Raw genomic sequence first — 24,126 nt, 5'->3', positions numbered from 1 at the left:
TGGCAAAGATATGCCAAAATTTTTAGATGGAACTAGGCATCATTTAGCCATAATCTATCCCTTTCCAAGGTAAATTCACTACTTTCATTTAGCATCTTCTTCATGAGCATGGACTTAAAACTCATGAACTGCACAGCAAAAACACATGGAAGGGCCTTTTATGGCCTATCAGTTTAGCATTCTAAACTGCACAGGTCTGTAAGGTAGTCTGGGGTAGATCCTCAACTGCTGTAAATTGTTGGAGATTTATTGTTGTCAATGGAGCAAGGACAATCCATATCGGCTAAGAGTCTGCCCCTCTGTCTGGAAGAGAACACAGCTCTGGTGGCAGAGACCATCCCAGAGGTGGAAGCGGTATTGTGGAAGTGAGTGAGGTCTGTTTTCTGGTCATCTGCCATAGATTAACAACTGCACTGAGGTTAAGAAATCTGCATATTTACATTCTGAATAATGACTTTCTCAGTACATCAGGTGACAACACGGTTCCATTAACAACCTGTGTAAATAACAAGGTGCATCCACTTTATCTATAATAATTTGATTTTTATTATTACTATGTGTTCCAGTGGACAATTGGTGCTCCAAAGGTATTCTCTTGTGTTTTACCACTGTGCAGAAACTGGAGTCATGCAAAGGGCAGCCAAATGGCAAACATTGTCTCTACTGTAATTAGTTAGCTAATTTAATACACTTGGATGTCTTGTTTTGCTGCACAGATTCTCCCTTCCTCTTACAGGTTTCAAAATGACAAACAGCTCCTGCAAGAATGTATTATATAGCAGAGCAGGAAGCTAAAAAGAGGACGAAGCATTAACTAGAGCAGGGGTTGGCAGCCTTGGCACGTGGCCCATCAGGGTAATCTGCTGGTGGGCCACAAGACATTTTGTTTATGTTGACCATCTGCAGTCACACTCTTTCCCCCACCCCACCCCGCAGCTCCCAGTGGCCATGAATGGCGAACCACAGCCACTGGGAGCTGCAGGAGGCCGTGGCTGCGTTCAGTCAACATAAACAAAATATCTCCCTGCCTGCCAGCTGATTACCCTGCTGGGCCATGTGCCAAAGGTTGTAGACTCCTGAACTACAATATATGCATGCTTCTACAAAACTAGCACTCTAATTCTGAGCTCTAGATTAGAAACCTGAGCCAAAAGAACAATCTAGCTGTATGTGAGGAAATTCCCCAGTCATTTGCTTATAGGACATAAGCAGCAGCAAGATACAGCTGTGTGATCTGTACCCTTTACGGTCAGACATGACCCTAGTGCCTGGTGCCCTCCAGTCTCAAGGAGACACAGAATTGTCTCAGCAATCCTTGAGTCTCTGTGGGGAAGTCCCAGTTTCCTTATGGACCTAGCAATGTTCCACTCTTCACAATTGAAATGACAGAGCCTGAGCGGGATTTCCACAGCCGCTTCCACTTTCCTTTGTGACCACGACCTCCCCCGCACACAGCTACGCTGTATGGAAAATGACATCTTACACTTGTCAGTAAAACGTGTGCAGGAGACAGAGCAGTTGTGCAGAGGCTTGCACTCTAAGTTGCCCAAGGTAACAAAAGTTCAACCCAGCCTGTAACAAAAAATTGCTTATCAAAGTCAGCAAACACTTAGACAGACTGAATTTGTCCAGATGAAAAAGTCTACTGACGCCACCCAAACACTGTTAAGATCATAAGTAGTGAGCAAAGGAGAATGGAATCAGAAATCAATGGCAGGGTGTCAGAAGTTAGGTGTAAGTGGTCAACAAAATAATGAGGGGATGGACTAGTTCATCCATCGCTCTCTTTTTTGGAGTCCCTACGAGACTTGGGGGGGAATCATGAAGCTGGGGTAGAGATGGGTGGACTGGAAGGAGTGAGTGTTACCATCAGGGTTGCCACCCCCACTTCTCCTGGGTCCCTAAAATCTACCATGATACCATTGGTTCTTTATCGTCCTGATCCTGAAAGGCATCCTGACCAGTCTGGGCCAGAGAGCGAGAACCAATGACAGAGCTACTTCCACTGGCTTTGGCTAAATCCTGAACAACACCTGAAATGTGAGCTGTGGAATCATGCTGTCGCTCCCTCTCTTCTTTCATTTTTTTTTCTTCTTTTTTTTTCCTTATGTTTAATAAGTGCCCAGCTTAGCTGGCCAAGACTGCATCTTTTGCAACACTGCTATGAGCCTGGAACCAGCAAGACTGCTAAAATCAATGCCTTAAACACCCCAATGCTAGCACAAGTTTGCCAGGTTTCATAGCTGCTGGTCAGACCGAGTGTGGAGCCTGTGTTTCTCTACTAGTGAGGTAGCAAGGAAAAGTTTGCACCAGACATTAACTTCATTGTTTATGTCTGATTTTTGGAAGCAAGTACTTTTTAAGTAAGATGAAACTTGGGGGGACAGTAGTCTGGAAAAGTTGAGAGCCACTGATCTAAATGACTGACAAGTCTGTGTTTCCTTATTTAAAAACTCTCAATAGCTAAAGCGAATGAACTTTTAAGGGGTATTGTTAAACTAAAACTTTACTTAAAGCAATTAAATGTAAAGCATTAACTGTTCTCTTTCTCTCTAATAAAAGGTTATAAAGTTTTGGTTTTGTAATGGTAGCTGTTGCCATTGAACTGAGCAGGCTGAGATCTTTGTACCCAAAACCTCAAACCATGTTTGACTGTTTAGTGTTCTACAGTGACAGGGTCATGTTAACTAACATCTGACTTTCTGGGCCCACTTATTATGGAATAAGTGGGCTTGGCACATGGCCCTCAGCTGTGAAACTAGTACCAGAATTGATCAGGATGAGCACAAAGCACAGCACGTGCAGCTCAAACTGCATAAGCCTCTCCTTCACTCTAGCTGTGCCTTCTTAGCACCAACAAACCCCAGAACTAACCCCTCTCCTGAGAGGAGTCGCTCTGTCAAGATGGTCCCTAAACCCGGCTCTTTGCATTTTGTGGATGGTGCCTGGCCTGAGGGTGGGGGAAGGTTCCAAAAAGGACAGTACCTGGAGCAGACACTTTGGCTGGCCTGACTAGATCGAGAGGGAAGAACTGAAGGCTGTAGCACTAAAGCAAAAGCTTATATTTTTAACAGCTTTTTTTCTTGTCTGCTTTATTTTCTTGTTATATGGCAGCTTCGTTACTGGAGGTTTGCAACCATGGTGGCCCTTCAGTATGATCCTCTGCTAATCTTTGGATGAGTCCTTTTGATCCACCCAGAATACCACATCATCCATGCAAGATCTTCTTTTTCTGCTATCAACTTTCCCTTCCACTGCCCGTAAGCATGCATTGCCCACTGAACTGAGCACATCCATGGGTTGCAGATAGTGGAAGACCTTCAGATATGAAGGTTCTTTACGATATCAGCAGAGAAACCTCTCAAATAAAGCAGTGTAGGCAACATGATGGCATTACTAACAGGATGTGGTAGAGCAGCCCAAACCACTGCTGCCCCTATAAAATACCACAAACGTCCAAAGACCGTACTGTGAAATGGCGAGTGCAGGCCACCATGCGATCAGCCTGCAGCCAAAATTCCTGCTGCTTTTTGGCTAAATGTGAGGTTCCAAACTGAAAAGATGGCTGCAGTTGATTCTTGGGGCCTTTGTCCAGTATTAGCCCCAAAGTTACACAATGATAACCCATTATACCATGCTTTGTCATTTTCCAACAGATTATCTATGACTATGTAGCCCTGTGGCCTGAAAATCATAGGGAAAGGCATTCTCTGCTGCCATCTACCTGTAGTCTAGCGGAAGAGACAGGATGAGCTAGACCTTAGTTGCAGGGCTGACAGCAGAGCTGGGCAGAAAATGGTTTTCATGTCCCAAGTGAGGTCCTTGGCTTAAGAACACAATAATTCAACAGAGATTTGTATGGCACAATATCCAGGAGTGTAGATGTGGGAGAGGGAGGAAAGCGGGGTATATCTTATGAGCTCCAGTTACTGGTTGGTAGCCTGTTTTATTTTCCCCTGATCCCTCTGTATTTCATGGGCTCCGGGAAAACCTGCAGAAGCTGCCTGAGAGTTGCTTGGTGGGATGTCATCATCACAACTATCATCCATATGGAGTAGGCTTCAATGTTTTCTTTCGGTAACTTTTTGGAAACCGCTAACTGTTCAGTGTAATACAATTTCAGTGATGTTTGAGAGGAAATTTAAGTGTGGGCTAGTTAGTCCCTGGACTTTCCCAAACCATTCCTGCTGGGCACCTTCATTCCCAATTAGAAATTGCTTTTAATCATGGAAGTCACACCTTGTTCTGACATGACACAGGGCGCTTCGGGTGTCTCAGAGGATTTGTATTTGAGCAATTAGGAAGCTGCACTTTGCTTTGTCTTTTTTTCTGAAAGAAACCCCCTGAGCAGAGAGTGAGATGTCACTGGAGTCCTAAATCCTAATGTCAAGACACTTTTCCATGTTGGCACTGGTATTAGTCTAGATAACTTCTGCTCCATTATTTTCCTCCCATTGGAAAATACAATTGGAGATGACAGATGTATATTTCTCTAGTGTCATAAAGATTCCTCCGTTCGACACCTTTTGAAGGGAGAGAAATATCTGAAGTTGCTATCCTTGTCCAAAGCTATTATGGCATCATATGCTCTGGCTCCAATTGTGCTCTTGCAAAACATGTTATATTGTGCTGGTGTACCTCTAGAGCAGCTGAAGAACCATTTATTGCTGTAAAACCCCTGATGACTTGCCCATGGACTGGTAACAACAATTCCTCTGGACTGCGGTAATAGCTTGAGTCAGTTGAAAACCCCATTTTGAATCAAGCTTGGTGGAACCAGTTGCTACCTGACATGGAGCATTTCTTCAGTTGTGGGAATCAGTTCTTGCTTCCAAATTGCAGCTTCATTCACCCGGTGCATGTCAACATAAAAATGGACCTCTGAATTTTTAGGAACTACTTATTCAGTAGTCACCATATGCTCATCCACTGCATTTGAAACCCATCTTTGAATATGAATACTCTTCCATTTGTAAAGGTAAGTAAAGAGAAAATTCTTTCAGTATAAGATCTAGAAACAATTGGTCCTAGGTTATACATAGGGTTGCCAATCCTCCTGGTTTTGCCGGGAGTCTCCCGGAATCAGGCCATATCTCTTGGAGGCTACTGAAGCCACTATAAGAGATTTTAGTCTGGCAGCACCGTGGGGCTAAAGCAGGCTCTCTGCCTGCCCTGGCCCCACACTGCTCCCAGAAGCAGCTGGCACGTCCCTTGCTGCAGCCCCGGGGGGAGATGGGGGTCTCTGCGCGCTGCCCGCGCCACAAGCACCGACTCCACAGCTCCCATTGGCTGGGAACTGTGACCAATGGAAGCTGCAGGGACGGCGCTTGCAGGAGCAGGCAGCGCATGGAGCCCCCTGCTCCCTGCCAGGGGCCAGACATGGTGGCCGGGAGTGGTGCAGGGCCAGAGCAGGCAGGGAGCCTGCCTTAGCCTGCTGCACTGCTAACCTGGAGCCACCCAAGGTAAGCACCTCCCAGCCAGAGACTACATCCTGCACCCCCTCGTGCACGCCAACCCACTGCCCCAGCTCAGAGCCCCCTCCTGCACCCAAACTCCCTCCCAGAGCCCACACCTCCTCCTGTACCCCAAGCCCCTGACCCAGGCTCAGCCCAGAGCCCCTTCCCACACTCCAAACCCCAGCCCCCTGCCCCAGCCTGGTGAAAGTGAGTAAGGGTGCGGGAGAGCGAGCGACGGAGGGAGGGGGGATGGAGCGGGTGGGCCTTTGAGAAAGGGCGGGGCCTCGGGGCAGGGGGCGGGGCAAGGATTTGTGGTTTGTATGATTAGACAGTTGGCAACCCTAGTTATACAGGAAGCATCTTCTTGCAACTCATTACTCTGCCAAAAAAAAAAAAACTTTGAATAATCTTTCTCTAAAAGAAAACATGGAGTTCATTCTGTAATAGTAATGCAACTCCTGTATGGCAACAGGCGGTGAAACTGCTTGACCTTCTAAATAAACAGCTATTTAAAAATGTAGTTCCTTATTTACTGAATATTTGAAATGTAGTGTGTTGTGAGCCACCATGAACAATGGGCCATTGCATTCTTTTAAAAAATATATACAGATATTCCTCCCCCTCCAAAGCATTTTCCTTCCCTTGTCTCTGAAATTGCCTCCCCTTGGTGTATTAAGAAAACACACTTACTGGTCCTTTTTCCCCAGCAGTGACTTCAGCTCTCTCCTTGCTCTGAAGGCAGGGAGTGCCTCATATACCTAGCCCCTGAGACAACAACTCCAGCCTGCCCTGCTGCCTTGGTCTGGTGAAAGGCTAGGCTAGCTGACAGCACAGTAGCTGTTTGGGAGTAGGGAGAGATGAGAGTTCCTGCTCTCTCAGAAAGCCAGTGTGAGGCCCAAATCCAAGTTAACAGTTTCTGCCACAAAACTCAAAACTACTTACCTGAGACCACTTCCTCTCCAGCAGTGACTGTCCAGCTGCTGTGGCTGCAGAAGTATAACCTGCTCCCTACGATTTACCTTGAGCTGTTTGTCTCCAAGGGCTGATGCCCTCTTATATATTGGTACTATATTACCATTGGGGATGCAGCAGTAGCATGCAGGTAAGTGACAGCGTGGGGAGCAACTATATACAGTGGTACACAAATGCAAAATCCCCCCCTGTGTACGTGTGAAAAACATCTGGGCAACACCTTTCATCTGTGTGTTTGTAGTATGCACATCATTGGATTCCAAAGCTCTGCTATATACATGTGCACAACAGCTATATAACACCTTTAATCTGTGTATTTGTAATATGTATGTAATTATTTTTAATTATTATAGGTCACATGATTATCTAATTTCTATATACAAGGGGAGTTGCAGTGGTCAGGAACTAGCTGGACGTGGCCTGCTGCCAACTTAATACTCCCTTTGGTCTTGATTCTGACACATTTGCTCACGAGATCAGTCCTTACTTACACAAGTAGTTCCATTTAAGTCCATGAGTCAGTGATTGCATTTTTCCTTTAAGTCCTTACCAGATCAGAAATTGTTTGTTTTATTCTTTAAATGAACATTCCCCCACTTGTGCAGAGCAACACTGAAGATAATTTAGCATAATCGTGTGAAGCAAAACATCACTGAAGGAGAACATTATTTCATTTTATGATCATTAGGGACGAAAATCTAGTCAAGTTTTTAATGATAGCGCTTCATGCATGCAAACTCTACTGGTGTGGTGAAATCAAATTTAGCTTTTAATTCTTAAATTGCATTTTACAACAAACTGTTCAAGAATTCTGTGTGCGTGCCAGACAGAGAGTGAGAGGACTTGTGAGTCTATGGGATTTGGTTTCCACAACAACCAGCTCCAAACATGCCTGCAGTATGCAAGATGCACTAGTTTATCATTTGAGCCTGCCTGCCCTGAAGCAACACTGCAAAGGTTTGTATTTTTTAAAACGTAGCTACACGCTTATTTGCACTGTCACTGAATGGGGAGTATTTTATAAATCCAGTCCATGCATCAGTGACCAAGCTAGATGCTACCTTGCATGTGAGAATTTTTCCCTGAGTTGTGCAACACGTAAGGTATGATTTTGATTTTTGCAGTTTCAGCTTACAATCAGATTGCAAATACCATGGTATCCTAACTAATTATTGTAATATACCTCTGGAATTAAACTGTCTGATGCTCAGAGTAAATTGCATGTTTCCTGGAATCTTTTTTTAAAATTTAGATTATATGCAATCTGTTTGATAGATCATCTGGGCTTTGGCAGACCAGGATCATGCTGTAGAGCTGGTAGTATCTGCTGGAAATAAGAAACCTACTTATTTATGCAAAAAGAAAAGGAGTACTTGTGGCACCTTAGAGACTAACAAATTTATTAGAGCATAAGCTTTCGTGAGCTATAGCTCACTTCATCGGATGCATCCGATGAAGTGAGCTATAGCTCACGAAAGCTTATGCTCTAATAAATTTGTTAGTCTCTAAGGTGCCACAAGTACTCCTTTTCTTTTTGCGAATACAGACTAACACGGCTGCTACCCTGAACCCTGTCATTTATGCAGGTAGTCCTCCTGAAGTCAATGAATAGGACTTTCCATGTAAGTAAGGTGAGCAGCATTTGGGCCACTGCTACCCATGGTTTTGAACTATTAAAAACTAGAAGAAAAGATAATTCAGGGGCCATAGAAGAGATAAGTGATGGTAATTCTGAATCAGTGAACATTTTAAGTTCAAGGCACTGGAATTTTGCAGTGTGACTTTAGTCACATTTCCTCCTTTTCTGAATGTAGCAAAACTAAGATGTGGTGGGCAAACTAGGTGATGGACAAGTATATCTAGATGCAGGATTTAGTTGTTGATTACTGATTATAATGTTTGGTCTTGTAAGTATCGCAAAGTATTTATAGGGCCTCCATAGCATTTGAGCACCTCACAATCTTTTAATGCTTTTGTCCTCACAACAGCCTGTGAGGTAGGGCAGTGCCGTTATCCCCATGGAAGGCCAAGTGACTTACCCAAGGCCCCACCCACAGTCTGTGGTATAGCAGGGAATTGGTCCCAGGTTAACCCCCGTACTAAAGCCCTTTAAATGGTGATGCAGGAAAAAGCAGATGTCTATTTTTTTTTTTTTAAAGCGGCATCTGTTTTTAAGAATATAAGTTTTTTCTTTCTCTCTGTATGCACACAATACTGCTCAGCTTGGAAACCCAGTTCTGCAATTTCATTTAAAACAAAAATAAAATGAAAACCTTAGGGTTAGTGTTGTAATTCCATAGCAGGGTGACCAGATGTCACAATTTTATAGGGACAGTCCTCCTTTTTCTTATATAGGCTCCTATTCCACCCCCCGCAACACTCCCCCCCGCCCGAGTCCTGATTTTTTCACATTTCCTGTCTGGTCACCCTATTCCATAGTGTTCAATCAGAAAGTTTCCAATATAATTAGACATCGATTTATGATCAAAACAAAATTGAGTACTGAGTTGAACAGGAAAAATGAATCTGCCAGTACAAATGTGTAGTATAATTATACACAATTCTTTAGCTTGTTTGGTTTTATCAGTCTAACAACACAGTTAGTCTAGTCAATTCCGTGTCTGAATTTGCTGAATAAAATTTAACTTTACCATCCAGTCAAATTCAGCTTTTACTTTCTCTCTCTGCACTAATAGGATTTTACATGGTGCATGTATTTTGCATATTTTAGGAGCTAGATAATGTAATATATTCTATCCTTAATGCTCCCTGTCTATTAAGCCTCAGATTCTTAGAATATTTTTGTACTCTGTTCACTAGACAAGTTACACAGTGATTTGAAGAGGTGCACTTGTACACAGTTCTTCAACCAAATGAACACAGGACTTTCCCTTTCCATAGTTTCAAACAGAGTGGTATTCCTATAAAAAGATATAGGACTCATTATGCTCACTATATGAAGCAGGATTAGATTTCAGTTGGCACTTCCCTGTCATTAATCCTTTGGTATGTGCTTGCTGTGATTACGTTACATTGCATGCAGCTCCTTTATCTGTTTCAAAATTCAGTTTTTGTTTCACATGCAACAAAATGATGTCTAAAACCTTGCTTTGTAAGTGTATTAAGAGACTGAACAAAGAATAGTTTCTGCATCGTCTTCAAGAGTCTTGTCCTCCAGCTTTATGTTATGCATGTACAGTATTTCACTTTTGCATTTCTCTAATTTGTCCAAGTACCACTCATTTACAAACCGTGGCTTTTATTGTGTAGATACCCTTCCCCTCTCATGCTGGACACCTTTATCTTGTGTTATGATGGCCTCCACAATTATTCCAAACAAATCTGGTCTCTGCTGTTGGCAGTGTTGCCAACACTCCTGATTTTAGTGTGAGTGTCACACTGCTTGGTATTTCTTAAATCCCCAGCTCCTAGAGTCATATGACTGCCTTAAAGCCTCAGGTTTCATAACAAAACTTCACATGTTTGTAGCCCTCCCACTTGCAAAGAAAAGCTTGAAAACTTGACGCCAATGGTTCAAAAAACAAAAGGACCCTCCAATTATTAATTTTAAATGTAACTTTAAGATCTAACATCTGTATATGTTTGTTTTTGAAGGGGGTGGCATGTAAACAAGATGGTTTGTTCACCCTTGCATTTGTGCCTTCCTGTTTCACTCTCTAAGGCTGTGTCTTTACACTGCCACTTTCAGCACTAAAACTTTAGTTGTTCAGGGGTGTCTAAAAACACCCCACTGAGCGACAAAAGTTTTAGCGCTGAAAACCACCAGTATAGACAGCACTTTATCCCCAGAAGCCGCTCTCTTAGCGATAAAGCTACCACCGCTCGTTTGGGTGTTTTGGCTAGAACCTGACCTATAATAGAGTTTCGCTGGTGGCAAACAGCATATGCTATCTCTGCTCCAGAAAATCACACCACCACCACCACATATTTCCAAAGTGAAAGTCAATTAGTTTAGGATCAAGGCAATTTGCAAGAGGAAGACAGAAACCAACCCTGTAGTCCACACCCTTCAGTTGGGTTTTACTTTCCTATTTCTCCCTGGGACTTGGTAAAACATAGTAAAACCCTTTCATTCCATCCCTGCTCCCTGAGATCTTGATGCAGAGAGGCAGCCATCCCCAGACCCTCCTCTTGCCTTCTCCCCCACAACCACACTTTAAACCTGCCCCCAGCTCCACCAAGGGAATGGGAGATGCCCTGCCTTACTAGACCCTGTAGTTTTTATACTTTGAGGCCTTGTGACGGGAAGTTGGGGTGAAACACTGCACATACCGCTAGCCTAGACCAGTCAATGGTCGAGCATAGTAAGCGAGAGAACCCAAGACATTGTAACATTCAGGCTTTATTTCTTCCTCCATATGCTGCCCTCTCATCAAAAGTTCTCCAAGTTCCTAGACATTATCCTCTCCATGAGCACGCTGGCCTACTATAACACCCCCTACTGGGAAGCTATCTGTCATAATATCCATTTGTCAGCTTTGCGAGAGCAAAATTTACATATCACCCTATATACGTTCCTTGCAGAAAGTCTCTGTGTGGGCCTTACTGTCACACCTCCTGCTCTCGCTGACAAACAGCTGTTTTTAACCATTGCCCTGCAATGGGACAATTAACGCTTCCCTAAGTGTACCTGTTGCAGGGAGTGGGATGTGCAGGCCTCACTTCCAGAAGTGCTGTCAACAGCTTTGTAGGCCGTAGGGAAGGGCATGGTCATGTATGATGTAACAACAGCAGCCAGCGAGTAACAGAAATCCTTTGGCTCACGGTCCCTCTTCTAATAGACCAAAGAGAATCTAATCAACTTGTCCCAATTTGCATAAGTGGTAACTGTACTCTGTGGAATTGATAGTATCCAGTGGGTCTCAAACGTCATTGCACTACAACCCCCTTCTGACAACAAAAATTACTACATGACCCCAGGAGCTGGGACCGAAGCCTGAACCCACCCAAGCCCCACTGCCCTGGGTGGGGGGGCCAAAGTCTGAGGCCCACCACTCCAGGCAGGGGGGCCAAAGATGAAGCTCAAGGGCTTTAGCCCCAGGCAGGGGGCCTGTAACCTGAGTCCTGCCACCCACAGCGGAAGCCCTTGGGCTTTGGTTTCGGCCCTGGGCAGTGGTGCTCGGGCTTCAGCAAACAATCCATTTCCTTGCAAAGGTTTGTTAGCAATGAAGATACACACAGTAGCAGGGAGAAAAGGAGTACTTGTGGCACCTTAGAGACTAACAAATTTATTAGAGCATAAGCTTTCGTGAGCAACAGCTCACTTCATTGGATGCATTTGGTGGAAGAAACAGAGGAGAGATTTATCAGGGAGCATCTCTAGACAGGCTGGCCTGTAATAAAACAATATTACACGGGAAGTGGAGAAAGAGCAGTAGGAAGTTCCACTCTAAACCATAGGATTGAAGTCTCATAGCAATCAGGTATAATGACAACCTGAATAACAGAACTGGTCAAAAATTTTCCAACCAACAGTTTTCCCATTTAAAAAAAAGAAATGCACATTTGACAAAATCTAAAAGTGTCATGGGAATGTATCCATTTCCACAAAAGTTTTGCTAGAATTATCACATTGCATTTTGACTTTATCGTTTTGGTTTGATGATCACTTCAATTTTGATAGTACGGTAGATCCTCAGAGTTATGAACGTAATGGAATGGAGGTTATTTGTAACTCTGAAATGTTCATAATTCTGAACAAAACCTTCTGGCGGTTCTTTCAGAAGTTTACAATTGAACATTGACTTCATACAGCTTTGAAACTTTACTATGAATAAGAAAAATGCTTTCCCTTTATTATTTGTAGTCGTTTACATTGAACAGAGTACTACACTGTATTTGCCTTTTTTTTTTTTTTTGGTCTCTGCTGCTGCCTTGCTACTTCCGGTTCCAAATGAGGTGTGTGGTTGACTGGGCAATTCGTAACTCTGGTGTTGGTAACGCTGAGATTCTATAGTATATAATATACTATGCATTAAATAAACTGTAACATATAAACCATAATAGATCAGTAGAAATGATAAGGGTGAAACATTTTGTTTCTACTTTATCTAAATCAAGGCTTTTGATAAAAATGAAATAATTCAGAATATTTCATTTTGTAAAAAATTCCCAGATTTTGACATTTTTGTCCCAATTTTGGACAAAACCAAATATCAACATTTCCCCAGGATGGCAATTATGTCATTTGGTCAGCTCTACTTTATAGGGTCAACTACCAGTTTCCCCTAGAGCAGTTCTTAGGGCCAAGCTTTTCTCTGAGGTTGAGTGATGGAACAGGCTTGTCCCCTGGACAATGTGTGCCAACATGGTGGAGTTGCGTAGCCACTTGGAATTTGAATGTTTAACAGCACGGCAAATAAGAACACCAGAGAGACTCCAGTGATGTTCATGTGCTTCATTAAAAGCCCCATTACTTTCAGCACTGACCAGAAGTGTTTGCTTTCAGCTACCAGGAGAAAATGCCATCTAAGTACTTTCAGGAACGCAACAAACGGAAGTTCTCGGATTCCCTTAACAGCCAGCGCTGGAGATTCTTGAAAAGTGGCCTGGATGATTTCAGAAGCGGCTTCCCTCCACCATCTGACAACATCTTCATCTGTGGCACAAAGGGGCCTGTACCAATTGTTCTGCGTAATCCCGCATCTGATGCTCCACACATGGTCCTGCAGAAGGGAAGGAAAAAGTGCACCAAAACCCAAGTCAGCCCTTCCAAGCTCAGTCCATTGCAGAAATCCAGGCGGGATCACATTGCACAGACAGAATACTGCCTGATCCAGCACCCCCTAGCACTCTACCCTCATCTTGGAGAAAGCATCCCTCCAGAGGTAAAGGCCCTGTGATTACTGCTGTTCTTCTTTCAGACAAGTGTCCTTCTGGCAAGTTTTAAACACAAAAATAACCCAGTTGTCAGCTGTTCCTTATATAGAAAATCTGCAGAATATATGACTCATCATGGCAAGGTGAATGATCTTAAACATAGCGAGAGATCTGAACTGGCAACAGTTTTGAGTTTTTTTACATTATTTGCAGTCAGTGAACCTGTCCCCATTCATTTGTCAAAATGTAACATGAGAAAGCATATTTTAAAAGGGCTGCTTTAGAAGTCAAGCACACGGGGTTGTATTTAGGCTGTATTTAGGTAGCCAAAATTAAGTTATTACCAGACATCAGATATCACTGGACATTCCATGACGGTAAGTGTCTCTGCTGAAAATGAAAGAGCTAAGAGTTTGATCAAGACACCAGAGTGGGTCCTGATCTGATCCAACTCCCGTTCTTCCCCAGCCTGTCTCTCCAACATCCCCATCTTCCTCCAGCCACTGTCCCTGCCCATTCCCTGCCTCATGCAAAGAAGCAGCAGAGAGTAGTCAGCACACGGTTCTACCTCAGGTTTGGGGCAGGGAGCTTCTGGTACAGCGCTCAGAGGGACTCTGTACCGCCAAGCTGGGGGAAGACAGTGAAGGTGAGTGGGAGAGTTAACATGATCATTTGGAGAGGAAGGGACCAGGCAAAGGGACAGGGAGAGGGGAGTTCATGGCAAGCATACTCCTTGTCAGGGCAGAATGTTATGGGGGAACGTACTGGGGTAAGGTTAAGAATCAGTAAAATCATCAGGAGAGTGTATTTAGTGTGTCAGGCGAACTCTTCAAAATTTGAGGGGTAAATGAGGAATTTTGGGTCTGATCAGTGAGACCCCAGGTCATAGCGTAGACTCAACTTCTCTCCTTGGGTTATGAAACAAAGGGACTTTTGATGAGATTAAAGGCAGTAAATTCAAAACCAATGAAAGAAAAATCTTTCACCCAATGTATAAGTAGACTGTGGAACTCATTGCCACAGTATACTGTTCAGGCCAAGAGCTTAGCATAAATCAAAGAAGGACTGGACATTTATATGGATAACTATCCAGAGATACAGTAGTTAATGCTAAACAAGGTTTGGAAGGGATGTAAAACCTTATTCTTCAGATATGACACCAATCTCTAACTAGTGGGGGATTGGATGAGTCCTTCATGGGGGAAGATTATCCCATATTTGCCAACTGAGGGGTTTCTTGCACTCTGAGGCACCTGGTGTGTGGGACAGGTGAGTGTACTAAATGGACAATAGGACTGATTCCGTCTGGTCATTGCTATGCTGTCCAGGGGCTCTGTTTGTAATGTGCCCCCTTACGCAGTCTCCATGAGAACTGCGCTGGTGTGAATATCGTGCTCTGTTCTTGTTTGGCTTTCAGCTTTTCAAAGAGGTTGTGTGCATCCTGGATCCTGAGATGTGCTTGAATAGGGAAGGTGGATATGAGGATTGTGACCAGGCGAGCCACACTCTTCAGCAAGTGCTGTATCAGCTGGAGGATGGGAAAAGTAAAGAAGCATGTCCCAGGCTATCAGCACTGTGAGTACTGGACAGGACAGTGTGAGCAGCACCAGGGCCACCTGAATCCACCTTTTGCTGCTGGGCTTGGGTTCAGTTCAGTCCAATCTCTCTCCTCTGAATGTAGCTGTATTGAAAGAGAGGAGTTGCCTGTTTCTAAGGCTGGGGGTACTCCATACTCTGTGCCAATTCACCTTCAGAGTGTCTTGCCTGTCAGGGAACATGTTTCACAGCCATGCAGAAGAACTGGGTCAGGGAGTGACTGTGGAAACCCATGTTCCCCAGATAGGTGGAGAACAAACATGACCGACGCATGACTTTTAAAGTGTCTATTTACACAAGTGATATGGTAACGGTGCCAACTAGGGCCAGACACAGGTGAATTCTCTGCTGATGTACACCCCACGTAACCCTGACAAAGTCAGTGGTGTTTCATGGGACAAAAGTCAGCACAGAGCTTGGCACATAGCGCAAAACAAGTTTCCCCACATTACTCTCTTCTGCAAATACATCTTAATCTTGACACATAGCCCCCGCTATGTCAATCCTGGTACTTTACTGTGCAGAGAAGGACAGTTGTCACATTTCCTTTCCATATTTGTAACCTTTGTACAGTATTTTTTACTGTTGTGTCCAAAAAGAGTTTGGGAGTCATCTAGACCCACATAATATAGCTTGAGGTGGTCAGTGTTCTGAGAAACACCTCGTGTCTTTTCCTGAAAAATATTTCTTGGGTCAACCTTTTTAACAAAATCCTATACCAAAGGGATGGTGTTTTTAGTTGATGTTGGTCCTGCTTTGAGCAGGGGATTGGACTAGATGATCTCCTGAGATCCCCTCCAACCCTAATATTCTATGGTTCTATGATCACAAAATACCCTTACTTGCATCCTTCAGATTATACTGAGTATAAACAGATGTCCTAGAATGCATGAGTTAGTCTTGCCCGGAGGCCGATATCAGCAATGAGGTCACATTGTGCCGGGTGCTGTACAAAACCAGAAGGAGACAGTCCAACTCCAGAAGAGTTCACAGTCTAAATCAATAAAAGACATTAACTAGTGATACAACAAGCAGATAAGGGAGGATGAAGATTACAGTGACAGAACGGTGTAGTAACAGACATGTATCGTTTGCCAGTTTGAAGGGTTGTTTGTTTTTAGCCAGATTACATTTTTCCCCCACAAAAATGCAGATCTGAACGTAGGCCTGGCCTTCAAAATGTGGGACTTTCTCACTAGATGTAGGATGGGTGGCTTCCCTATGTTTGTGAGACCAATTTGAATCAAGTTCTCCAGAGGTGAAAATTTAATGCATGAAATCACTGAGCTATTTTAGTTCCAACTTTACAAGTCATTTGGACCATCTGTGATCCAAGATAAACACAAGTTTTATGTGATCCTCTGTAGTAGTTACTGTGCTGTGTCAGTTATTACTGGGTCTTGTTTGTGCTAATCAAAGACATTTTAGATGATATTTTATAACATTAATATCTTAAGTAGCAAAGAGTCCAAAGACAAGAATCCGCAGTGCACCTACCTGTCCAAGCAAGAGGTAGCAACAAGGGAAAAGGAGGCCAGTCTGGGCTACATTCCTCCCCTGGATGAGAACGTAAGGCGAGTGACTAAGGAGTTTTGTGACTGGATGGCTTCTTTGGTAAGTAAAAGAACCCGTAAAACCCCAAACTCTCATTCCAGAAATGCAGTGATCAAGACTGTGGCCAATGTTCTCCAGACGTGGGAACCTAAATAGGACTTTGGATGCTTAGCTTCAGGCACCCAAGTCTGAAAACATTCATCCTAATGTACAGGAACATTTGGGGCATAACTGGAAAGCAAGCAAACAACAAATGGCTTATTCTGGAATACTGTCATGTAAATTTGTTTACTCAGAGCATTTCCCTGCAGGGGGGGGACATAGTGTACTTGTCTGATTTCATATAGCTGCTCCATTCTGGAGTCACATCCATTTATTTGATCAACATCAGTTCACCAATTTGTGTATGGTTGTTAAATCAACTTTAAATGTGCCTACAGATTACTATGAAGGGCACATTTTAAACATGTAAAAATCAATAGAATCAGCAGAAATCAGTTGTGGCTCGAGAGATATACCTTGGCTATCCTAAAGAAGAGGAGGTCTGGGGATATGAGTGCTGAGCTAACCAAACCAGAATGACAGGGAGAGAAGCCGCATTCTCCCACCCTTACGCTGTGCACTTGGATTATTACTGCAGGGAGGAGAAAAATACAAAGTGGATGAAGCCACCATTCTGAGCTTGTTTGATACTGGATATGAAACCAAGCTGGTGCTGTCTGTGCCAATCCATGTTGTGGAACTAAACAACGTGCCAGCAGAGCTGAGAAAGTATGTGGGTGTTTCACCTCCACCGACTGCTGTCAAGAGTCCTCTTCGTACCAGGTGCCATCCATGCCTTGACAAGGTAAATAGGCCTGGACCTACATTTTCAGATGTTTCTAGATATTTTAGGAGCCTTAATTTTTGGGTGCCCAGCTTGATATGTTAAAGGGGCCTGGTTTTCAAGAAGTGCTGAGTACCTGCCTTCTGAAAAACAGGTTCCTCTAAGGTGTTTGAAGCTGGGCACCAAAAATTGAGGCACTCAAAAGCGCTGTCTGTTTTGAAAATTTGTGGACGCTTATTTTTGCACGGGGCAATACACTAGAAAAAGGGCAAGATGGGAACTGGGAACATCATTTAGGGCCTAACTGTACAGTCCCTTTACCAGCCAAACTGCCACTGACTCTCAGATTTGCTTGTATAAAGTACCTGATCCATGCCCGCTGATCTTAATTGAAAGACTGTAGTTGAACTCACTAAGCTTTGGATCAGGTCCAGAACTGCAGGCTCCCAGCCAATGGGCCAAATTCAGCAGTGGTGTGAGATAGTATATTCAGACCTTCTGAAACCTATGCTGGAGTAACTTGCAGACTGAGGACTGGGGAGCAAGTTCAAGTTAAAAGTACAGGATGACCACCTTTTAACTTATAAATTCCAACCCCTCCTGTTCATGGCTTTTCTTGCTACACGCTTTCATCTTAATCACCTAAAACTTGGGCAAAACGTTATCTACTAGCCACAGACCACTTGTGTCAAACCTGAAGAGGAAGTGACATTTCTGACAATTTTAGGGGAGAGGGCAAAGTTGGGCTAGATCTAGGCTTATAACAGAAAGCAAATCACAAACGGAGCTATGGAGAGACTATTGCTTCTCCAAAACTGTAGCTAGTTTTGCTTTAGAGACTATGATGAAAAGACATTCACTAGGTCAGTGACTCCAGAGCCGTGATCCTCTGAGACATCCCTGGTCATCCACAAAATTAACAAGTCTGAGGTGAAAACCACGCGGTGATTGCCTGCCTGGGATGAAGGGAGCGGTTCTGTGAGTGGATTGCTGTCTTGTGTGGATCCTTGCCTAATGCTGTTGCAATACAAAGAAAAATCAATGAGAACTGGTAATTATTAGAGATAACCAATGAAACATTTATAGCAGGGCTAAGACTTATACCTGCTGTAGATACCAGTGGAGACATAATCAGCTGTACTTGATCCATCTCACATTCAATGAGAGCCGGATCCCATCCGTTCATGAGGTCTGACATTCCATCCAGACAAAAGCAGTGGTTCACATACATACGGTAGGAGGAGAGGCAAACACAAACATGACTAGAGAGTATTACCAATTATCTTTTTACAGGGTCCATCCCAACCAAAATGGGAGAAGATCAGGTATGGAGCCTGGTACCTTGAACCAAAAACATGGAGAAAACAGAGAGCAAACGAACCTTTAGAGGATCCAAACACAGCAGTTGATGCCTTTCAGAATTTAAGGAACCAGTTTGGTGAAAAGGTACTGCAAGCACCCCTGGAATCTCAGGGGTGGTATAGTTCTCAACCAAATTAATGGGCTTACATTGTTACTGGAATATGCCTGCACACCATATATTGTCTGACACAGTCACAGTTGTGGTCCAGACGTGGCAGTTAATTTAGCCCACACTAAATGGTGGCACAGCAGTGCCTGTATGTGGGTTGTGACTGTAAAAGACAGCTACACACAAACCAGCATTTATTCTGAAGGATTTTGTTTGAATTCAAGTGATTCTTTAATGCAGGTGAGAGTGATTTGCTTGAGTAAATAAGCAGATTAACCAGATCCTTTCCAATGTGGCAAAAATTCATTCCCTGGGAGGGATCAGGCATGTGACATGTCATCTCAGAAAGCATCAGGTTTTGGCTGCAATAGCCACCCATATAAACAAGGGCTCAAATCATCATGGATGTAAACAGACAACTCCCCCTTACTTACCTTAGGGGATGTGATGAGTCATAAAAAATGCTATGATGAAGTGCTACAGAAGGTCGAGCTTTTATTATCAGACTGATGGTGAACAGCAGAGGGGCTCATTCTGTGATCATGGCTTTTACATTTTGTTCTAGCAAACAAGTGTCCAAGTGGTGCTAACCTTCCCCAGACTCCCTAGATTTATGTTTAAGGAACAGTAAAGATAGCCCTGGCCCACTAGAGGGCAGTGCTTCCGAAGTTAAAGTCAAGAGTTTAGCAATTTCTCACTTTGAAAGAGGGGATCAGATTTTAAAAACAATAATTGTCATTCAATCTTGGTTTGTTGAGTTACAATGAATAAGTGGTAGTCTCATTGTTTTCTACTTTAAAGCTGTCAGACAGCATCAGATGCTAGGACCCTTCATAAAGATGCAAAGGGCTTCTTTTGACTTACTCTGATGTCAGACCGGATGGGTTCTGTTAGCTCCAAACCAGGAGTACAAGAAGGTTTGAATGTCTCTGAGAATGAAGGTTAGAGACAGAGGAATCCTGCAAGGAAAAATTGATGGAGGCAACCAAGGTCAAGAGAATGCTTAGGCGGAGAATAAGATTTGGGTTTGTTAGTACTGTTTAAGATAACAATAAAGGCAAAGCCCAGGGAGAGGTAAATTTGAAACAGATCCTGTGTTAGGAGCAGGATGGGACGTCTGCTTCCTCTGAAAGCTTTACAAAATCTGTTGATCCTTGATTTGATGAGGCATTTCTTGAAAAACAAGGTACAGTTCAACTGCAAGTTATTGGGCTCGATAGTGTTCACTTACATAGTAAGGAAGAATAATTTCCTCCCTCTGTAAGAATTCCTGGGTGAGTTCTATGGCCTGTGTTATACAGGAGGTCAAGCTAGGTGACCGTAAATTTGATTATGATCTATTTCTAAAATATCACACTTCAGGATTGTGAAGTAACCAGATCTCTATAAAAGCAGCAAATCAGAAATCAGTTAAGCTAATTAATATGCCTAAAGGTTAATTGGTGTTTGTTGTTGTGATGAGAATGTCACAGAAATCCCCTTTGTGCTTGACTCAGTGAAGGTGTAAATAAAAATAAATTTCACAGGCTTATTTTAAGTTTTCCCTTCATAAGAAGTTGTTCAAGTCTGTTTTGGAAATTCCCCTAGGAGGCAGAGCTCATGCAGCTCCATGGAACCCACGCTTTTAAGGAATTCCTCGAAAGGAAGGGCTACCGGAAGCCTGAGGTAAGTCAGTGAGAGTGTAACAGCTGGTCGATATGATCACAATGGCATGGACCGTGGTGCCCTAGAATTCTGTGCATTCAAGAATCAGAGCTGTGCTTGCTGTAGGCTCAGGCACCATTGTTTCTAGCCCATGTGGACAGGGATTTTTAGTCTCAGACCCATATGAGAAGCTGGTTATACAGCCATGCTATGCACTAGCAATGGGTGTAATTTATGGGCCCAATACACACAACAAGGTATAACATATCCGGGTACCATGCTGTAATGTGGTTTGGTTCTGTTCAAGCAAGCCAGAAACAGTGCTCTTAGCTCGGGGTCCAGATTCAAAACCCTGATGCAAGTTTATGCCACTCCACATAGCCAGACTGCTAATACCAGGCCTGCATTTGTCCCCAGGGCAGTTAACACAGCTTGGATAAATCAGTTCTCAGTAAGAAAACTAAGAAAAAATACGCACTGCTCAGGGAAATAGCTTAAACCCTGCTGTTAATATCTGTGTTGGAACAGTGCTGCTGCCATTTGGACAGGATTTTTATAAGGTGTAAGCATAGGGGAGCTTGCACTTCTGTTGTTACCTGTATGGTAACTGTGCATATACAGAAAATTTCATTATTGTGGGCTATCAGGCACCATTCCATCAGGTCTAAACTGCTTTCATTAAAAAAAAAATCTATATGTAAACACAAATCACATTGGTTTCTTGATCCCCTGCAATTTCTTTAAAATATTTTTGTATTAAACAATCAGCCATTTAAGTGCATTGCTAGTAATTGTGTATGTGTATATAGATATATGTGTGTATGTATGTATGTTTTGTTTTAGTTCCTTCTGCGGATGCTGGCTGCAGGGGATGCTAATGGAGCACAAGAGCGGACTTCAAAGGGCTACAAGAAAGAGTCTCTGAAGAGACCTGAGGGGATCAGAGAAGGATCTTCCTCCACAATTGTTAATTAACACAGAGTTTGGACTTTATTCACAAGAAACAGAAGAACTCATGAAGCTGCTCCTGGAAGCGCCCGTAATAGTCATCTCGAAGATAGGTTGATTGTTTCCTTCTTTAGAAATTCTAGTCAAATATAGTTTAAAGAGAACTACTTGAATTAATGAATTCCAGGCACATTCCAGCTGTCGTGGCTGCTCAGCCACAGTAAAAGCTGGCTGGGACACCCGGTTACGTTCGAGAGATTTCAGCTCAATTTTGCTGCACTAATTTGGTTAAGAATCATGGTCTGGTTTGTTACTTGCAAAGTACTCATTGCTGTACCAAGCAGAAGGAAGTTGTCCTCTCCTGCAAGGAGCTTGCAATCCAGCAACTAGATTATTTCTTTAGGTGCATAAATGTTACCAATCTAGGTACCCCCAAGAGGCATAGTGTCTCAAACCAAGTCTACGCTAGACAAGGTTTGCCTTCAGAGGAAACCCTCCCAGTGCTCTTGGCAGTGTAGCTTCTACTGTTCCCCAAGTGAAATAAGTTGTACGCAAAAACACTTTTAGGACCCTGTCTACGCTATGGCTTCTACTGGTATAGAAATTCATTTTAAAAGAAAAATCACCCCCTTTAACCAATGTTGTTATATCAGCAAGAGTTCTAGTGTAGACCTGGCCTCAGAGGCAGAATTTCTGCCCTGCTTACTGTTTGCATCAGGCATAGGTGTGGGAAATAAGGGTGCAGGGGGTGCTGCAGCACCCCCAAGTTTTGTGCCTGGCCCCTGGCCTCACACCTCTGCCGCCCACCATCCCAGCCACTGGCCCCTGCCACCCACCATCCCAGCCTCCGTCCCCTCTGCTGCCCGGGGGCTCCACTGCCAGCCCCGGGTCCCGCTCAGCCACTTGCTCCAGGTCCTGCTCAGCCACAGGCCCCATGCCCAGGGGCTCGGCTGCTGGTGCCAAGGTCCCACCCGGCCACCAGCCCCGGATGCAGGGTCCTGGCCACTGGACCCAAGGTCGTGTCCCCCAATCCCTGGATCCTAGCCACTGGTCCCTGGCCGCTGGCCTCGCATGAGAGGTCCTGGCTGCCGGCCCCACGTCTGGGGCTCCACACCCGCCTCTAGCTGGGGCCTCAGCTTCTGCTCCTTATCCCTGTCTGTGTCCCCTCTTCCCAGAGCCACAGCCCTGCTCCCCGGACCCAGCTCTAGGGGGCAGTAAGGGGTATGGACAGGGGTAAGAGAGGTGCAGCTCAGCACCCCCACTCCAAAAACTGTTCCGGCACCACTGGCACCAGAAGGAGGGGGAGGTAGAAATTTGTTGCTGGCCTATATATCTGCAGCTCTGCACTACCTCTTGTGTTTTACAGGCACCTTCGAGGGAAGCAGAGGAGGGAAAATGAAGGAGGAAGGAATAATTTTGTGAGGGGAAGAAAGCTGGAAGAGCAGTGTAACTGGCTGAAGGGAGCTCTGGGGACAGAGCTGAATGCAGAATGTGCATTACATTGTAGCCCCTTAATGTGTTTTTTCCTTGCAGATTTTTACTGTCATCTGGCCTGGCCAGCCTTGGTTGATCCCTGTTGTCCACACTTAGTTCGCTGCAGTCTGGCAGCATTTTTGAGGAGCAGGGCCCTGTTCAGTTCATCTGGATGTACATTTCAGTCTTTACTGCAGATTGTCCAGCCAGCCCTGCTTCCAGCTTTGGAATAAACGTAGATTTCCCTTTACTAAAAGGGTCTCTAAAAAGCTAGCAAAAATCTCTTTCTTAGTCTCAAACTAGTGGGAGCAGCACCACACAGTTACAAATTAAAATGAAGACAACAAACTCACCTCCCCCCCCTCCCCTGGAGTATTTAGAGCAGGTGAGCATAGGACTCCATCAGTATGTTAAAAAGCTAAGCTCTGACTACTTTGTGCAGTGTCTAGGGACAAAAATGGTTCTGGTCAATACATCCCTGTGGGTCCTGACACAGAAATTATTGCAAATGGGAGATGCCCTGGAAAAGAACCATGTCTGATCTGATAGGCCAATGGTAGAGATATCAGGAGGGGGCACCACCTATCACAGTGGTGGCAGCAGCAGCAGGAAGTCCTGCCTCACCGAAGTGGTTAGATAAAGAACAGAGATGGAATATTTTCTTAATGACAGTCATGTCTATTGCATCAGACACGATTACTCACATATCCCAGTCCCGCAACCTACATAGTGATCTAAAGTCTTTGCCAAGTAATGTATCCCTCATCAATGTTCCAAGATTCGCTAGGCAGCACCGAAGCGCTCTCCTCCTCTAACGTGAACAGAGACCTAGGAAAGCCTGTGTTATAAACGGCCTCTTCCCAGCATGTTGTGCTAGGAGGAGATGAACTGTTTCCTCACTCTATCAGTAGAGCGAGCCTGCTCTGTATTACTGCCTTGGGTGAATTCTTCAGCCAGGGAAAGACCAATCTCTTGGCTGGTTTTCTGTTTGGCTGGTTTGTTTGCTTGGTTGGGGCTTTTTGCCTAAACCCAGGCCACCCTGTCTGATAATGGGTAAGGGGAATCTGAGGTCTAGTTACCCCTTCTTCAGTCTCAGGGTCCTAAATAAACAATTTGGAGGGACTGCATCCTGCTTTCTTAAAAATGTGGAGTGAAATCCTGGTGCTACTGAAGTCAATGGGGCCAGGATTTCACCCATGGCGTTTCCTACCTTCCAGGGATGGCTTGCTCAGTTACAAATGGTTATTAGATGAAGTGGGCTGTAGCTCACGAAAGCTTAAGCTCACATAAATGTGTTAGTCTCTAAGGTGCCACAAGTCCTCCTCGTTCTTTTTGCTAAAACAGAA

General features: G+C 44.1%; 1 protein-coding gene across 6 annotated transcripts; it reads left to right on the top strand.

The window, feature by feature from the left end:
- Positions 1 to 1,399: 1,399 nt before the first annotated feature.
- Positions 1,400 to 23,043, top strand: LOC119854226 (protein FAM47B-like). 6 transcript variants are annotated; one of them, XM_043512656.1, is made up of 10 exons: positions 7,392 to 7,531; positions 7,704 to 7,774; positions 8,003 to 8,050; positions 12,898 to 13,276; positions 14,686 to 14,843; positions 16,322 to 16,478; positions 17,059 to 17,265; positions 18,538 to 18,690; positions 20,303 to 20,380; positions 21,203 to 23,043. In XM_043512656.1, the coding sequence occupies exons 4-10, from the start codon at positions 12,911 to 12,913 to the stop codon at positions 21,332 to 21,334; spliced, it is 1,251 nt and encodes a 416-aa protein (XP_043368591.1). In that variant the 5' UTR covers positions 7,392 to 7,531; positions 7,704 to 7,774; positions 8,003 to 8,050; positions 12,898 to 12,910; the 3' UTR covers positions 21,335 to 23,043. The 6 variants fall into 6 exon arrangements, with proteins under 6 accessions (XP_038253994.1, XP_043368594.1, XP_043368591.1 ...); XM_043512660.1 differs by having other exon boundaries at positions 8,003 to 8,059; positions 16,325 to 16,478; XM_043512655.1 differs by having other exon boundaries at positions 8,003 to 8,059.
- Positions 23,044 to 24,126: the final 1,083 nt, after the last annotated feature.

This window comes from Dermochelys coriacea, chromosome 4, assembly GCF_009764565.3.
Source record: "Dermochelys coriacea isolate rDerCor1 chromosome 4, rDerCor1.pri.v4, whole genome shotgun sequence".
Lineage (NCBI taxonomy): Eukaryota > Metazoa > Chordata > Testudines > Dermochelyidae > Dermochelys > Dermochelys coriacea.
This window is presented reverse-complemented; position numbering and strand designations above follow the sequence as displayed.

Coding starts and splice junctions, on each gene's coding strand:
- LOC119854226 (XM_038398066.2), top strand. CDS start 12,911: ATGCCATCTAAGTACTTTCAGGAACGCAACAAACGGAAGTTCTCGGAT. Junction 13,277..14,685: donor GAGAAAGCATCCCTCCAGAG/GTAAAGGCCCTG, acceptor TTTGGCTTTCAG/CTTTTCAAAGAGGTTGTGTG. Junction 16,479..17,058: donor GTGACTGGATGGCTTCTTTG/GTAAGTAAAAGA, acceptor TTATTACTGCAG/GGAGGAGAAAAATACAAAGT.